An 18,881-nucleotide genomic window follows, 5' to 3' on the forward strand; every position below is an offset into this window, starting at 1 on the left:
TTGGAGCTGCCATCACCGACTGAGCTAACAGGGATCCAAACATTGCTTGAACTTACTCAATATCTGAGTAAATTTCACCCACATCTCTCAGACATCACAAAAACACTTAATGATTTGACACAGAAGGATGCAGAATGGTTCTGGTGCAAATCACAAGAACTGGCATTGCAACAAGTCAAAATAGCTGTCGCCAGCACACCTGTCCTCAGATATTAAAATCTCAGGAAAGAAGTCACCCTACAATGCAATGCATCTCAATTTGGATTGGAGCAGCAATGATACAGAATTGACAACCAGTCACCGATGCATCAAGAACATTACCAGCAAAGACAAGCTTTGAACAAAATACCGCAGATGCTGGAAATCTGAAATAAAAACAAAAAATGCTGGAAATACTCAGCAGGTCTGGCAGCAGCTGTGGAGAGAGAAGTAGAGTTAATGTTTCAGGTCAGTAACTTTTCATCAGAATTGGCAAAGGTTAGAAATGTAATAGGTTTTAAGCAAATAAAGCAGGGGTGGGGCAAAAGATAAGAAAAGGGAAGGTGTTGATAGGACAGAAGGTCAGAGAGAATAACTGACCAGAAAGTCATGGGGCAAAGGCAAAGGGTGTGTTAATGGTGTGGTGAAAGACAAAGTGCAGAGAGGGTGTTCAATGACAGAATAATGAACAGCCCTGGCCAAAAGCACAAACATAAAATGAAACAGTGGGCAGGCACATGGTAAAAAAGTGAATGTTGAAAAAAACTAAAATAAAATTTAAAACATTAAAAAAAAAATTTAACAATAAAAATAAAAAAGGGGGCCAGCCATGCTCTGAAATTATTGAACTCAATGTTCAGTCCAGTAGGTTGTAGCATGCCTAAATCGGTAAATGAGATGCTGTTCCTTGAGCTTGCGTTGATGTTCATTGGAACACCGCAGCAAGCCCAGGACAGAGATGCGGGCACGAGAGCAGGGGCGGGTGTTGAAATGGCAAGCGACAGGAACTCGGGTCCTGGTTTCGGACTGAGCGAAGGTGTTCCGCAAAGCGGTCACCCAATCTGTGTTTGGTCTCCCCAGTGTAGAGGAGACCGCATTCTGAGCAGCGAATACAGTATACTAAATTGAAAGAAGTACAAGTAAATCGCTTCTTCACCTGAAAGGAGTATTTGGGGCATTGAATAGTGAGGAGATAGGAGGTAAAAGAGCAGGTATTACATTTCCTGCGATTGCATGGGAAGGTGACGAGGTGTCAGGGGTAATGGAGGAGTGGACCAGGGTGTCGCGGAGGGAACGATCCCTTCGGAATGCTGACAGGGGAGGGGAAGAGAAGATGCATTTGGTCGTGACATCACATTGGAGGTGGCAGAAATGGCAGAGGATGGTGGGGTGAAAAGTGAGGACAAGGGGAACCCTGTCGCAGTTCTGGGAGGGAGGGGAAGGAGTGAGGGTAGAGGTGCGGGAAATGGGCCAGACACGGTTGAGGGCCCTGTTGACCACAGTGGGCTGGGGGGGTGGGGGGAATCCTCGGTTGAGGATAAAGGAAGACATATCAGAAGTGCTGTTGTGGAAGCTGGCATCATCAGAGCAGATGCGTCAGAGATGGAGAAACTGGGAGAATGGAATAGAGTCCTAACAGGAGGCAGGGTGTGAATAAGTGTAGTTAAGGTAGTTGTGAGAGTCGGTGGGCTTATAATGAATATTAGTAGACAGCCTATCCCCAGAGATGGAGACAGAGAAGTCGAGGAAGGGAAGTGTTGGAGATGGACCATGCAAAGGTGAAAGAAGGTTGGAAATTGGAAGCAAAGTTGATAAAGTTTTCCAGTTCGGGGCGGGAGCAAGAAACGGCACCGATACAGTCATCAACGTACCAGAAAAAGAGTTGGGGAGTGGGCCTGAGTAGGACTGGAACAAGGAATGTCTACTACTATTCATTATAAGCCCACCGACTCCCACTGCTACCTCGACTACACTTCTTCACAACCTGCCTCCTGTAAGGACTCCATTCCATTCTCCCAGTTTCTCCGTCTCTGACGCATCTGCCTTGATGATGCCACCTTCCACAACAGTGCTTCTAATATGTCTTCCTTTTTCCTCAACCGAGGATTCCTCCCCACAGTGGTTGGCAGGGCCCTCAACCGTGTCTGGCCCATTTCCTGCACCTCTACGCTCACTCCTTCCGCTCCCTTCCAGAACCACGACAGGGTTCCCCTTGTCCTCACTTTCCACCCCACCAGCCTCCACATTCAAAGGATCATCCTCCGCCATTTCCGCCACCTCCAGTATGATGCTACTACCAAACACATCTTCCCCTCCCCTCCCCTGTCAGCATTCTGAAGGGATTGTTCCCTCTGCGACACCCTGGTCCACTCCTCCATTACCCCCGACACCTCGTCCCCTTCCCACGGCACCTTCCCATGCAATCGCAGGAGGTGTAATAGCTGTCCTTTTACTTCCTCTCTCCTCACTATCCAAGGCTCCAAACACTCAGGTAAAGCAGCGATTTACTTGTCCTTCTTTCAATTTAGCATACTGTAATTCGCTGTTCACAATGCAGTCTCCGCTACATTGGGGAGACCAAATGCAGATTGGTGACCGCTTTGTGGAACACCTCCGCTCAGTCCGAAAGCTTAACCCCGCGCTTCCTGTCGCTTGCCATTTCAACACCCCCCCCCCCCCCCCCCACTGCTTTCATGTTCTCATCTCTGTCCTCAGGCTTGCTGCCGTGTTCCAGTGAACATCAACGCAAGCTCAAGGAACAGCATCTCATTTACCGATTAGGCACGCTACAGCCTACCGGACTGAACATTGAATTCAATAATTTCAAAGCATGACTGGCCACCCCTTTTTTATTTTTTATTTTACTTTTTCTTTTTTCTTTTTTATTGTTATTTTATTTTAGTTTTTTTCATCATTCATGTTTTTTGCCACGTGCCTGCCCACTTTTTTTTTCATGTCTGTGCTTTTGGACAGGGATGTTCATTATTCTGTCATTTAATACCCTCTCTGCACTGGCGCTTTGTCTTTCACCACACCATTAACACACCCTTTGCTTTTGCTCCATGACCTTCTGGTCAGTTATTCTCTGTGACCCTCTGTCCTATCAACACCTTCCCTTTTGTTACCTTTTGCCCCACCCCCGCTTTATTTGCTTAAAACCTATTACATTTCTAACCTTTGCCAATTCTGATGAAAGGCCACTGACCTGAAACGTTAACTCTGCGTCTCTCTCCACAGATGCTGCCAGACCTACTGAGTATTTCCAGCAGTTTTTGTTTTTATTTAAGACAAGATATGCCTAGATTGAGAAAGAACTTCTAGTGATTATGTTTGCCTGCGATAAATCTGGAACCTACATTTAAGGGGTTTGTAAATGTTGAAATGGACTACCATCCTTTGGAATCAATAGTATTGCGGCCATTAAACAACCTGTCGAAAGAACTTCAAAGAATGTTGTTGGGACTCCAAAATTACAATCTTAAAGTTTCTTACATGATCGGGGAGAAAATGGACTTAGCTGATACAATTAGCAGAGCATACCTAGCAGAAGTTATCTCCAGCGACTGGACATGTGAACTGGAAGAAATCGATCTTCATGAGTCAGTTCAAATTGGCAACAGCTCAATCATGCTGCAACGGATAGTTAAGGAGCAACTGTATGTAATCATTCAATAAGACTGGCCTGAGATAAAGTTAGAGGTTTCTCAACACCTCCAGCCCTACTTTGACTTTTGAGACAGACAAACAGCCCAAGGTGAATTGATATTCAAGGGACATAAAAGAGGGGGACGATGCAGGCACTGTAGTTAAAGAGGAGGAGTGTGACGTATTGGATGTGATAAACATAGGGAGGGAGAAGTATTAAGGGGATTAGCATCCTTGAAAATGGATAAATCACCAGGGCCAGATGAAATGTACCTCAGGCTGCTAAAAGAAGCCAGGGAGAAAATAGCAAAAGGTCTGACCATCATTTTCCAAACCTCACTGAATACAGGTGTGGTGCCAGAAGATTTTGAGGTCTGCTAACGTTATACCTTTGTTTAAAAAGGGAGCGAGGGATAGACCAAATAATTGCCAGCCAGTCAGTCTAACCTCGGTAGTGGGAAAATTATTGGAATCACCTCTGAGAGAACGATAAACTGTCACTGAGAAAAGCACAGATTAATCAAGGATAGTCAGCATGGATTTGTTAAGGAGAGGTCGTGTCTGACTAACTTGATTGAATTTTTTGAGGAAGTAACAAGTAGGATTGATGAGGGTAGTGCAGTTGATGTTGTCTACATGGATTTTAGCAAGGCTTTTGACGAGGTCCCACATGGTAGACTGGTTAAAAAAAATCCCAGGGGAATGTAGCAAGCTGGTTACAAAAATGTCTCAGTGGCAGGGAACAAAGGGTAATTGTTGACAGGTGTTTTTGCAACTGGAAGGCTGCTTCCAGTGGGGTTCTGCAGGGCTCAGGACTAGGTCCCTTGCTTTTTCTGCTATATATTAATGATTTGGACGTAAATGTAGGGAGAATGATCAAGAAGTTTGCAGACAACACAAAAATTGGCTGCATGGTTAATAGAAAGGGGGATAGCTGTAGATTGCAGGAACAAAAGAAATAGGAGCAGGAGTAGACCATATGGCCCATCGAACCTGCTCCACCATTCAATATGATCATGGCTGATCTTTGGCTTCAACTCCACTTTCCTGCCCGGTCGCCATATCCCTTGATTCCCTAAGACATGAAAAATCTGTATTCAATGCTGGAGCATCCACAACCCTTTAGGGTAGAGAATTCCAAAGATTCACAATAGTTTGAGTGAAGTAATTTCTGCTCATCTCAGTCCTAAATGATTAGTCCCTTACCCTGAGACTGTGCCCCTGTGTTTTAGATTCCTCGACCAGCAGAAATAATCGCTGAGTGTCTACTCTAACCAGACCCTTCAGAATCTTGTATGTTTCAATGAGATCGCCACTCATTCTTCCAAACTCCAGAGAATATATGCCCAATTTACTCAGCCTCTCACCATAGGCCAACCCCTTCATCCCAGGAACCAATTTAGTGAACCTTTGCTATACCACCTCCAATGCAAGTATATCCTTTCTTAAATGTAGAGACTAAAACTGCACACAGTACTCCAGATGTGGTCTCACCAAAACCCTGTACAACTGCAGCAAGACTTCTTTATTCCTGCACTCCAATCTGTACTCCAGTCCCCTTGCAATGAAGACCAACATGCCATTTGCCTTCCTAATTGCTTGCTGTACCTGCATGTTAACTGTCTGTGTTCCTTGTACAAGCATACCCAAGTCTCTTTGAACATCAACACTTACAAGTTTCACACCATTTAAACAAAATTCTGCTTTTCTATTCTTATGACCAAAGTGAATAACTTCACAAATAACAAAAGTAAAATACTGCAGATGCTGGAAATCTGAAATAAAAACAGGAAATGCTAGAAATACTCCTCAGCAGGTCTGGCAGCATCTGTGGAGACAGAAGCAGAGTTAACGTTTCAGGTCAGTGACACTTCATCAGAACTGGCAAAGGCTAGAAATGTAATAGGTTTTAAGCAAATAAAGCAGGTGTGGGGCAAGAGATAACCAAAGAGACTCCCTACATTATATTCCATCTGCCATCTTGTTGCCCACTCACTTAATCTGTCTATATCTCTTTGCAGCATCTCTATGTCCTACCCACAGCTTACCTTTCCACCTACCTGTGTATTATCAGCAAACTAAAATACATTACTCTCTGTCTCTTCATCTAAGACATTAATATAGATTGTAAATAGCTGAGGCCCCAGCACTGATCCTGTGGCACTCCACTATTCACTGCCTAACTTGAAAATGCCCCGTTTATGCCCACTCATTGCTTCCTGTCCATTACCCAATCCTTTATCCAGGCTAATATATTACCCCCAACTCCATGAGCCCTTATCTTGCCTATTAACCTTTTGTGTGGCACCTTATCGAATGCCTTTTAGAAATCCAGGTACACCACATCTCCTGGTTCCCCTTTATCTACCCTACTAGTTACATCCTCAAAAAACTCTAATAAATTTGTCCAACAGGATTTCCCTTTAGTAAAACCACGTTGACTTGTTCTAATCATACTGTGCTTTTCCAAGTGCATTGGTAAGACTTCCTTAATAACAGATTCCAGCATTTTCCCAAATTTTCAGCTAACTGGCCTGTAGTTCTCTGTTCTCTCTCTCCCTCCTTTCTTGAAAAGCGGTTTAATATTTGCCAACTTCCAATCTGATGGGACTGTTCCCGAATCTAAGGAATTTTGGAAAATCATAGCTAACGCATCCACCATCTCTGCAGCTATCTCTTTTAGAACCCTAGGGTGTAGGCCATCAGGTCCCGGTGAATTGTCAGATTTTAGTTTATACAATACTTTTTCTCTGCTGATATTAATTTCCTTAATTTCCTCACTCTGTTTAGCCCATAGGTTACTGTGTATTTTTGGTGTGAAACATGTCTTCTATTGTGAAGACCGTGTTACGACCAAGGTGGGAGGAGCGCACTGTTAATTCAGTCCCACTTCTCCACAGGTCACAGCATATCAATAAATTTTCCCACTTACCGAAAAAACCAATTACTCTATTTGTCCCCAGAATAAAGCACACCAATCAGGTTTCTTTAATCAATAACAAAATTAACTGTTTATTATAAAACCAAGTCTTAACCAATAGTGAAGTAAATCTGTATATGAATTGAGATATTAAAGCTCCTTATTTTTTCCTAGCCCTCATGCACATAGATCCAAAAAGCGGTCAACCCATAAAAATAAGAGATATTGGTTTCATAGGAAACAAAGGAACAAAAAAATCTTAGACTGCCATGATCTGGAAGGAAGTTCTTCAGTTTAGTGAGGTGTTGCAAAGACAAATAGTTGGATGCCACTCGAAGTCTTTCTAGGTGAGGTTCATGAACCGTCTGTGATGAGTAGGCATTCAAAGAACTTCAACGGTAGAAGGCTTCACACAGGTCTTCCATCGGGGGTGAAGCAACAGGTGTCAGTTCTCACATTCGATGCAAAAGTCCTTTTTAAAAGATGCAAGATTTTTGCAAATTCAGGGTTTCTTCAAAAATGCAGTAGACAACAGTACCACTTCATACAAGCTTTTGCTTTTCAAGAGCAAGGATTCTTTACAGAGAGGTAATACTTTTCTGGTTCTTCTTCTGATCTCCAGGCAGGTCAAAATCAAATTCCAATTGCCTGCTTTAGTCCAAACCCACTGGCTTTTAAATAGTGCAAAAATGAAACCAAAGCCTTCCAAGTCACATGCCAAGTCATAAATTCCCTCTCGTCACAAAAAGGGTAGCTCTGAGGTCAAACCCCCCGCTGGTTTCCTTGAAATTACCTGTTTTCCAGTATTTGTTTACTGGTCAAAACCAGGAACCTCTCATTGATCCTGCCTTCCTTCCAAAAGCATCCATAAAGTTCAGCTATCTCCAGATGTCTCAACGTCAACTGAAATCCTTCTCAGTTTAAAAAAAATATAGAATCCCAGGTTTTAATACAAAAATGGAAATCCTTGTAACAACAGACACAAAATATGTGTTCAATGCTTCTGTCATTTCCTCATTCCCCATGATATTTTCTCCTGTCTCTCCTTCCAAGGGACCAATGTTTATTTTAGCTACTCTCTTCCTTTTTATATACCTATAAAAACTCCTACAATCTGTTTTTATATCACTGGCTAGTTTATCAACAACTTTCTGGTGGCCCTTTGCTGGTTTCTAAAACACTCCCAATCCTCAGACTTGCTACTCTTTTTTACAACATTGTAAGCCTCTTTTTTTAATCTAATACTATCCTTAACTTGTTGAGTGAGCAATGGATGGGTCTTTCTTGATGAGTTTTTGTTTTACAATGGCATATATTTTTGTTGCACATTTTGAATTATTTCTTTGAAGGTTTCCTACTGTTCATTTACCGCCATACCTTTCAGCCTATTTACCCAATTTACCTTAGCCAGTTCTCCCCTCATATCTATGTAATTGACTTTGTTTAAGTTTAAGATTCTTGTTTGTATTATGATCACTATTTCCCAGTGGATCTTTTACTATGACATTACTAATTAACCCTTCTTCATACACAATACTAGATCTAAGAGAGCTTTATCCTTAGTTGGTTCCACAACGTATTGTTCCAAGAAACTGTCCTGAATACATTCTACAAACTCATCTTCTAAACCACTCTTGCCAATGTCATTGTCCCAGTCTATATAAAGATTAAAGTCCACAGTTATTACATTGCCATTGTAACAAGCTCCAATAATTTCTTGTTTAATGCTCTGTCCAACCGTATAACTACTGTTAGAGGACCTATAAACTACTCAGGTTTTTCCTATTTCTAATTTCCACCCATACTGATTATACTTCATGACCTTCTGAGGCCAGATCCTTTCTCACTAATGTCCTTATGTCATCCTTTACTATCAGAAGATATCAATGGACTGGTCAGGTGGGCAGAAAAGTGGAAAATGGAATTTAACTCAGAGAAGTGTGAGGCGATGCATTTAGGGAGAGCAAACAAGGCAAAGGAATACACAATAAATGGGAGAATACTGAGAGGTGTAGAGGAAGTGAGGGACCTTGGAGTGTATGTCCACAGATCCCTGAAGGTAGCAGGACACATCGTTTAGGTGGTTAAAAAGGCATATGGAATCCTTTCCTTTATTAGCCAAGGCATAGAATATAAGAGTACGGAGGTCATGCTGGAACTATATAAAACATTAGTTAGGCCGTAACTTGAGTACTGTGTGCAGTTCTGGTCACCTCATTACAGAAAGGATGTAATTGCACTAAAGAGGGTACAGAGATGATTTACAAGGGTGTCGTCATGACTGGAAAGATTGGATCGGCTGGGGTTGTTCTCCTTGGAACAAAGGAGGCTGAGGGGAGATTTGATTGAGATGTACAAAATTGTGAGGGGCCTGGATAGAGTGGATGGGAAGGGCCTATTCACCTTAGCAGAGGGGTCATAGGTTTCAAGTGATTGATAGAAGGATTAGAGGAGAGATGAGGAAGAGTTTTTTAACCAGAGAGTGGTGGGGGATCTGGAACTCATTGCCTGAAAAAGAGTGGTAGAGGCAGAAAACCTCATCTCATTTAAAAGGTGCATGGATATGCACCTGAAGTTCCGTAACCTGCAGGGCTATGGACCAAATGCTGTAAAGTGAGATTACACTGTGTGACTCCTCTTTCGGCTGGCACAAACACGATGGGCCATGTGGCCTCTTTCTGTGCCCTAAACTTTCAATGATTCTATGACAGCAACTTGTGGTGTCAATGCACTATGCAATGAACCAAAGTTGAACCAAAAACAAACATTGGCATAGAGGTTGTATCTGCAGAGCCCATGACAATCTCTACTGACCCAGGATGTCAAAAGAGCTCAAACAATACATTGCTAAGTGAGTTATCTGTTTGGCTTATCACAGTTCTCCAAGTAAGAGATCACTACAACTGCTAGCGATTGTGGCTCAGCTTTGGTCAAAGGTTGGGGCTGATTTTTGTGAAGTACATGGCCGCACCCTGCTCGTCACATGTGATTACTCCTGTAACTTCAATGAAGTAGCCAGACTCACTTTAGTTACTACAGGCAACAGTCTGAAAGAATTCAAGGAAATGTTTGTAAGATTTGGATTACCAGATATCCTAATAACAGATAATGGTCCATAATTCACATCAGCAGAATTTGCAATATTTATCAAGACATGGAGAGTTAAATATGTGACACCATCACCTCAGGACACATAAGAAAAATGGAGAGGGAGAAAAAAGGGAGAGAGAAAGAAAAAGGAAGAGGGAGGAAAAAGGGAGAGAGAGAGAAAAAAGGGAAGGAGAGAAAAAAGGGAGAGAGAAATAAAGAGATAAAAGGGGAGAGAGTATAGGAATGAAAGCAAAATAAGGATGAGAGAGAAAAAAGAAGAAAAGGAGAGAAGAGAAAAGGAGCGAGAAAAGGGGGAGAGAAACAAAGGGAGAGCGCATGAGACAAAGGGAGATGCGTGAGACAAAGTGAGCCAACAAGAGACAGAAAGGAAGGAAAGAAAAAAGAAAAGAAAGGAAGGAATAAAATAAACAAGTTGCAGCAGCTCCACAGCAGCACTGTCAATGTCCAGGACCCAGTTATGCTAAGCTCCAGCACCATCCTCCCATACACCCACAGCCCAGCTCTGTCCCAATGCTACAAACTCACTGACCCTCTCTAGTGCACCTAAATCCCACTCCCCTACCTAGTATTGCTAAACATCAGCACTGGCAACTTTTTTGGCAAGGGAAGGGGAGGGTCTTCCAATCAGCTACTATGACTGGCTGAAAACCCATTGCCGCTGATCTCTTGCCAGAGTTAGGGTGGCCAATTGGGATACACCTGAGGAAATGTCTGCAGCAGATATTTAGCTCAACTTATACATCTTACATGTTATCTTGCTGACTAGTCTCAGGTTTAAAGTTGGTAAGGTTCGAGAATACACGGTAAAGGAAGAAATGTGTACCACCCACTTATGACTTTCAAAGAAGAATGGACAGGATCATGGAAGTTAATTCAAAGCATCAGAAAAAATTGCAAAATACCACTTAACAAAAATAGAAATGTGTCTTATTCAGCTACTGTAAATCAGTATTCCTGATGTTATCCCCGACATGGCCTAAACACATCTATTAAACAGTGTATCCTTTGACTCACCATAAGCAATGTCACAGAAGACGTGCATAGACTTCATAGGGAAATTACTCCTTACATTCTGGAAAATATTTTCCTTTCACTTAGAAACAGGCCTCATTAATGAAAAGTGGAGGAAATTAATTAAGTATTTATAATAGTGTAAAGGGCAGAGAGAAGAAAGAGTTTCTAAAGTGTGTTCTGGAGAATTTTCTACATCAGTATGCTTCTAGTCCAATGAGGAAAGAGGCATTGCTGGATCTGGTTCTAGAGAATGAGGTGGGACAAATGGATCAAGAGTCCATAGGAGACCATGTAGGGGACAGTAATCATGATATCACAAGATTTAGGTTAGCTATGAAAAAGGACAAGAGCAATCTGGAGTTAAAATAATTAACTGGGGCTGGGCCAATTTCAATGGGTGAGAACAGATCTGGCCCTGTTAAATTAGAATCAAAAATTGGCAAGCAAAACATTTCCACGAGGGGGAAAGGGTCGGACAAACAAAGTCAGAGCTCCTTGGATGATGAAAGAAATAGAGAGAAAGATGAAGCAGCAAAAGGGTGTAATGACAGATAATAAAAACAAAAAGTTCTGGAAATACTCTGCAGGTCTGGCAGCATCTGGAAAGAGAAACAGAGTTAACATTTCAGGTCAGTGACCTTTCATCAGAACTGGCAAAGTTAGAAATGTAACAGGTTTTAAGCAAATAAAGCGGGGGCGGGGGAAAAGAGAACAAAAGGGGATGTGTTATAGGACAGACGGCCGGAGAGATTAACTGACAAGGAGGTCATGGGGCAAAGGCAACGGCAAAGAGCGTGCTAATGGTGTGATGAAAGACAAAGCATTAGTGCAGAGAGGGTGTTAAATAATAGAATAATGAACAGCCCTCGCCAAAAGCACAAACATGAAAAAAACAGGGTAAAAAAAAAGTGAAAACAAACTAAAATAAAATAAAAATGGGCCAGCCATGCTCTGAAATTATTGAACTCAATGTTCAGATCAGTAGGCTGTAGTATGCCTAATCGCTAAATGAGGTGCTGTTCCTCGAGCTTGCATTGATGTTCACTGGAACACTGCGGCGAGCCCAGGACAGAGATGTGGGCATGAAAGCAGGGGGGTATGTTTAAATGGCAAGCGACAGGAAGCACGGGCTCATGTTTTCAGACTGAGTGGACGTGTTCCACAAAGCGGTCACCCAATCTGCGTTTGGTCTCCCCAATGTAGAGGAGACCGCATTGTGAGCAGCAAATACAGTATACTCAATTGAAAGAAGTACAAGTAAATCGTTGCTTTACCTGGAAGGAGTGTTTGGGACCTTGGATAGTGAGGAGAGAGGTAAAAAGGCAGGTATTACACCTCCTGCAATTGCATGGGAAGGTGCTGTGGGAAGGGGACGAGGTGGCGGGGGTAATGGAAGAGTGGACCAGGGTGTCACGGAGGAAACGATCCCTTCAGAATGCTGACAGGGGAGAGAAGGGGAAGATGCGTTTGGTGGTTGCATCACACTGGAGCTGGCGGAAATGGCGGAGGATGATCCTTTGGATGTGGAGGCTGGTGGGGTGGAAAGCGAGGACAAGGGGAACCCTGTCACGGTTCTGGGAGGGAGGTGAAGGGGTGAGGGCAGAAGTGTGGGAAATGGGACGGACACAGTTGAGGGCCCTGTCAACCACACTGGGGGGGAATCCTCGGTTGAGGAAAAAGAAAGACATATCAGACGCGCTGTTGTGGAAGGTTGCATCATCAGAGCAGATGCATCAGAGATGGAGAAACTGGGAGAAAGGAATGGAGTCCTTACAGGAGGCAGGGTGTGAAGAAGTGTATTCAAGGTAGCTGTGGGAGTCGGTGGGCTTATAATAAATATTAGTGGACAGCCTATTCCCAGAGATGGAGACGAAGTAGTCGAGGAAGAGAAGGGAATTGTCGGAGATGGACCATGTAAAGGTGAGAGAAGGGTGGAAATTGGAAGCAAGGTTGATAAAGTTTTCCAGTTCAGGGTGAGAGCAGGAAACGTCACCGATACAGTCATCAATGTATCGGAAAAAGAGTTGGTGCTAGAGGACTGGAGAATTGTCAATGTTGTTGTACCCTTGCTCAAAAAGGGGTGTAAGGATAAACCCAGCAACTACAGGCCTGTCAGTTTAACCTCAGTGCTGGGAAAGCTTCTAGAAACATTAATCTGGGTCAAAATTAACAAGTCACTTGGACAAATGTGGATTAATTAAGGAAAGACAGCATAAATTTGTTAAGAGCAAATCGTGTTGAACTAATCTGATTTGAGTTTTTCGATGAAGTAACAGAGAGCGTTGATGAGGGTAATGCGGTTGATGTAGTGTACATGGACTTCCAAAAGGCGTTTGATAAAGTGCCACATAACAGGCTTGTCAGCAAAGTTGAAGCCCATGGAATAAAAAGGACAGTGGCAGCAGAGATACAAAAGTTGGCTAAGTGACAGGAAACAGAATAGTGGTGAACGGTTGTTAATCAAACTGCAGGAAGGTATATATTGGGGTTCTCCAGGGATCAGTATTAGAACCACTGCTTTTCTTGATATATATTAATGACCTAGACTTGGGGGTACAGGGCACAGTTTCAAAATTTGAAGCTGACACAAAACTTGGAAGTATTGTGAACTGTGAGGGGGATAGTGATGGACATCAAGAGGAGATAGGCTGGTGGACACATGGCAGGTGAAATTTAATGCAGAGAAGTGTGAAGTGATTCATTTTGGTAGGAAGAATGGGGAACAACAATATAAAATAAATGATATAATTCTAAAGGTAATGCAGGAACAGAGAGACCTAGGGATATATGTGCACAAATCATTGAAGGTGGCAGGGCAGATTGTGAAAGTGGTTAACAAGGTATATAGGATCCTAGGCTTTATAAATAGAGGCATAGAGTACAAAAGCAAGGAGTTAGGGTGAACCTTCATGAAACACTGGTTCAGCCTTAACTGGAGTATTGTGTCCAATTCTGAGCACCACATTTTAGGAAGGATGCAAAGGCACTGGAGAGAGTGCAAAAATGATTTACAAGAATGATTCTGTGGATGAGAGACTTCTGTCACATGGGTAGATTGGTTACTTAATTGATTGATAGATTGGGGAAGCTGAGACTGTCCTCTTTAAAGAAGAGAAGGTTGAGAGGAGAAATGAGAGAGGTGTTCAAAATTATGACGGGTCTGGCCAGAGTAGATAGGGAAAAACTTCCAATTGTGAAAGGGTCAAGAACCGGAGGACACCAATTTAAGGCAATTGGCAAAATGAGAGACGATATGAGGAAAAGCTTTTTTACGCAGTGAGTAGTTAGGATCTGGAATGCACACAGCCTGGGTTTGTGGTGTAGTCAGATTCAATCGTCGCTTTCAAAAGGGAATTGGATAATTATCTGAAGAGAAAATATTTGAATGACGACAGGGAAAAAGCATGGGAGTGGAACTGGCTGAGTAGCTGTTTAAGAGAGCCAGCAGAGACGATGGGCTGAATGATCTCCTTCTGTGCTGTAACCATTATATGATTCTATAAATCCCTCAGATGTGCCTTGGTTACTTACTTGTTTGACTTGTAGGCCATGACTCCATATTCTTTCTAACAAATCACACAGACTGGCAATTAGTGTATTCTCTTCCACTCCTGTAATATTCACCTCACCGTGACCCAGTTCCACTGCTTCTCGCCCCATTTTCTCTACCAACATGCGCTTAGTCTGCAATAGAGAAATATATGGATTGATAAGCACATCCAAAAATAAATACAGTGGCTCAGGGTTCTAATTTTGACTTTCTTTTGGAAAACAAATGAGAACTTCTCATTGCCTTTGTGAGCAAATGCACTACCTGGCATAGCACAAAATTATACAGATTAGAATAATCCCTGTTTTGTTCCTGACCTGCGTTTAGTTAGCCAATTTCAGCAATGAAAACAGTTTTTGTTTTGGATATAACTGGCCTGAATATTTCTGGGCTGAGGCAGGGGAAGGACACATAAAAAAGGACAGCCGTGTTTTCTTTCCTGTTTGCTATCTGATGGGTGCTGCTGAAATATGCCTGCATAAGTAGACAGGATTGAGTTTAGCTGCAGTAACCAACGTGCTCAAATAATCTGATAACAATCACGGTCTAGACTTAGACATGTAAACTAGCACTTGGGCAAACTCCCAAACGGCTGCTCGTGCGTATGGCACCATACCCTCAGCCACAGTCAGTGTTTTCAGGAGGGAAGGGGGGAAAACTACTTAGAAAAACACAATTACCTTATTACGACATTCCTTCAATAGGCCCTCAACAAACTTCCAGTTGGTGTGTGCAATTACTGATGGAGAGAGGTTGGACAGCTTAGGCTGACGCATGCCGGTTCCAAGATTCCGAGCTTCCTGTATGTATTTCTTCAATTGAAGAAACAGAAGAATAAACGTTGCTATAAGCCATATCACCAGAAGGTGCATGTACAATCAACTTGCATTCAAAATCAACAAATCATGTTCAAATAGATTTGAATGGGATTCTGTAGTGGGGAGAGGTGGGTTTATATTTTTTTTTAAATCAATGAGTGGACCTGCATAATAAACTGGAAAAAAACAACATTTTAAAGTAATGGTAAAACCAAAAATGCAAATCTTTTCATAATAGACTCAATAATGCAGTTTATAATGTTCAAGTCTACTAACAGCAATGAATATGTAACAGAAAGACATTCAGAAAAAACTTTAGATACAGTGACAGAGAATTTTAACCTCCCATTGAAGAGAAATACCAGAACAAATTCTGAAATAATCTTCAATATTGCAGTTGGACTCTCCCACATAAAAACTGCCATTTCAAATGTGCCATTGTACATATTGACCCATTTCCCCAAATATTATTAGAACACACGCAGTGGGGAAGCACAAATTTTTCCTGCTATAGGCAGGCCGTATTTGTAGAAAGGACTGGGCTCTCGAGTCTCATTTGTTTGAAGTGGGTATTTGTATTTTGTGAAACTGCTGAAAACCTGTTTTAAAATCCTATCCATCAGATCCTAAATCCTGAAACAAAGAGAGATCTGAAATTTCTTTTAAAAATAAAATTAATGCAAGAAGCTGTCCTTTTAATTACTGGGACCTAGCTTTAGATCCAGCTGAGGCTAATGTAATGAAAGTCTCTTCCCCCTTTGACACCAAGGACCTGATATGAAATAAGATTAAGATACTGTACACCCAGTTCCCAATGTGTTTGGAGCACCACAGCAACAACAAACTAAAAGATTGTACCTGTAACAGCATAAATTGACAAATTTACTAATTAAGCCAAGGAGCCTGTTCAGGAAATGGAAGATTTCACACTAATGCAATGTGGGAGCTAAGCTGTAGCAAGGTGTATTACTGCTCACAGCAGAAGGAACCTAACTCTTCATTTAAAGTGCACAAGTTCTTCAGGTTACAAAGCTAATTTAGGTAATTGCAGTCCTGTCTAATAGGATAGCTGTGGTGTTGAAGTATGTGGATTTGCTGGATTATAAGTTCCTATTCTATTTCATTCATTATTTAAAAATTAGTACAATGTTTAAAAAAACAGAGAATTAGCTCAAGTTAACCATGCCTTCTATTCACATAGTTACATGTAAAATAAGCCTTGATTACATAGAACTTACAGCACAGAAACGGGCCAATCGGTCTATGCCAGTGTTTATGCTCCACATAAGGCTCCTTTTATTATTTACTTCATCTCACCCTATCAACATATCCTTCTGTTCCTTTCTCCCCCACATACGTATCTAGCTTCCCCTCTAATAGCATCTATGCTATTTGTCTCAACTCCTTCATGTGGAAGCAAGTTCCAGAGTTGTTTCTTCGTTTCTTTCCCCTCAGCAGCAGAAAATCAGACTTTCTGGACTAAATTCAGTATCACATAGATGAATATTTTCAATGAACACCATAAACAATCCTGGAAACCTTTTACAGAAAACAAATTCATTGTTAATTTTGTTCAGAAAAGGATTGCATTAATTTTAAGATGAAACATTAGGTGTTTTATGATAAACTTTTTAATTTAAACTCAACTTCAAGATTAGCAATCCAACCCATATAAAAATTTGATAGTTATAATGTCACAAATCGTTTTACGCACTTCTCCCACTCTCCAAACAAATTTAACCGCCAGATTATGTGATTTGCGGAGACCACTAATTTTTTTAAATAAATATATCAAACACACCCAAAGACCAGTATATCATGTGTTTCATTAATGGTCTGCACTGAGTTAGCTGATCTCAGTCAGGGTGGCAGTTAGAGTGCTATAACTGGCTTCAGTGCTCCTGTGGTGGACAGTATGTGTATGTCGGGTGGAAGGAGCAAGAAAAACAGAAATACTTCCCACTCCTGATCATTATCTAGTTACTTGAGGAATAGTTCACAGGATCCTGTTCAGTTGTGATGCCCTCCACAGTCAGATAGTTCCAACACTTTGTTTTAGGCTCACACATGAAGAATGACCACTTAAGTAAGATACCAAAAGGCTGGAATCCTCCTGGTGTCAGTCACCTTTTTAACAGTCAATTTCATGCAGCTGTTTAAACATCTTCACAAGAATTGGTACGAGAACTCCTTCTCCCCCTTGCAGATTAACTTCTTTAGCTCCTACACACAAACCAATAATACAATTATATGGAACCTATAGGACACTCTAGCTCTAAAATCCATGTCTTTCTTTGCTGTGGAAGCTTTAGTGCAAGATGCAGAAATACTAAAAATTCAACTCAACTGAACTCAATTTATGTTAAATATGTTAATTTTGGCTGATTCAATTATTTTTCATAGTCTCAATTTAGCTGCCAGGTATCGCTGATAATTTGCCATATATTCACCAGAGAAGAAACATGCAAGTCAAAGATGCTCTGTGAAATGAAGCAGGCGCATGCAATTCTTCAATTTTATCTGAGCAGAGGACTGCTCCACATCTCCTCTAGTAACTGGAGGTACAAAGAGGAAGACTGAGTGTAACTGCCTCATAGATTTGTTATGTAAAGGGAGGCTTGGCTAGGAAGTTTAATCAATGCCATGAACAACCATGCGAGGTGGTACAAGCAGAAAGATTCCATTTCCCAGCAGCATTATTTCTCATCTTGAGGCTATTATACTTCACTAGAATGCTGTTGACTGCAGAGTCACAGTTCTCTCATTGTCACCACATCAACACTGAATTTCGTAGAATCACTAGAAATTACAACACAGAACCTGGCCATTTGTCCCAGTCAGTCCGTGTGGACTGCATGCTCCGTGTGAGCAGCAGCCCTAATGTCATGTGCATGCTCTGTTCCCTACAGCACAGATCCACTTTTTAATCCCATAATTATTTAGAATCTGCCATCCATTAAGTGCATCCTCCTCTGGCCCAGTAAATGCACCCAGTATAGTGTGTCAGAATCCTTATACACAAAAATAACAGGCAGGAAAAGACCAACTGGTTCATCATGACTCCCCCACTGTGACACATACGGACAAGCATTTTGACACATGGAAGGACCTCAACATTGATTCCCAAGCCCAATGTAATATTTGGCACCCAATAGAGTAATTTTTCTTTTTAGAGGGGCATTGGGAACAGGGTTTTATTGTTAATATTGCCATTATTGCTTTATATGCCAAAGGGCAAGTCTCCATCAACCTTGGTCCAGGTCATCATCTAATGCACCTATAGAAGAGCGGAAGCAAATGGCAAAATAAACCCTGGAAAACAGTCCACAGAGGTAGTTCTTTTATCTCTCTTGAAAAGCTTTATCTACAAGCTAAGCGTGCCTTTAACGACCACAACATACATACAAACAGCCACATCTCAACCCCATAAACATTATAGCTAACGGATTTGCCAAAGTTTTGAAGGTTGCAAAGGATGTATGCAATGACCAGGAAATCAAAGGTGCTACTTTATTGAGGACAGGTGAGCCTCTGTAACATACCAGATAAAAGTCAGATACAGATTTTATAGAGATCCTAGAAGTCTGGTTATGCCTGTCCAAGTTGAAATACAATACGATCTCCAGTTCAGGCGACAGACAATCCACATACTGACGAGACAGGAGCCACAGTAACAAAAAAAGGAAAGAAAACAATACAGAAAATATTTAACCTCAAAGACAAACAGACAAAAAAAACATGAAAGTAAGTCATCAAGAAAGCAACAAAAACAGAAGTTCCATAACAAGAAAAGGTAGAACTGAAATCAGATGAAGAATTCTCAAAATAAAATAAAGTACACCAG

General features: G+C 41.6%; 1 protein-coding gene across 5 annotated transcripts in view; it reads right to left on the minus strand.

Annotated features, from left to right (window-relative positions):
* The window catches only part of LOC137377085 (DENN domain-containing protein 5A), a 384,360-nt gene that overhangs the window by 126,487 nt on the left and 238,992 nt on the right, over positions 1-18,881 (minus strand). For 3 of the 5 annotated variants that reach the window (XM_068046369.1, XM_068046366.1, XM_068046367.1), the window contains 2 exons: positions 14,900-15,031; positions 14,201-14,353 (listed from right to left, as the gene is read on the minus strand). In XM_068046369.1, coding sequence (XP_067902470.1) covers positions 14,201-14,353; positions 14,900-15,031 — 285 coding nt within the window. Of the gene's footprint in view, positions 1-14,200; positions 14,354-14,899; positions 15,032-18,579; positions 18,688-18,881 lie in introns of all 5 variants that reach the window. The other 2 variants (XM_068046370.1, XM_068046368.1) reach the window with 2 other exon arrangements.

Source organism: Heterodontus francisci, chromosome 14 (genome assembly GCF_036365525.1).
Source record: "Heterodontus francisci isolate sHetFra1 chromosome 14, sHetFra1.hap1, whole genome shotgun sequence".
NCBI classification, from domain to species: domain Eukaryota; kingdom Metazoa; phylum Chordata; class Chondrichthyes; order Heterodontiformes; family Heterodontidae; genus Heterodontus; species Heterodontus francisci.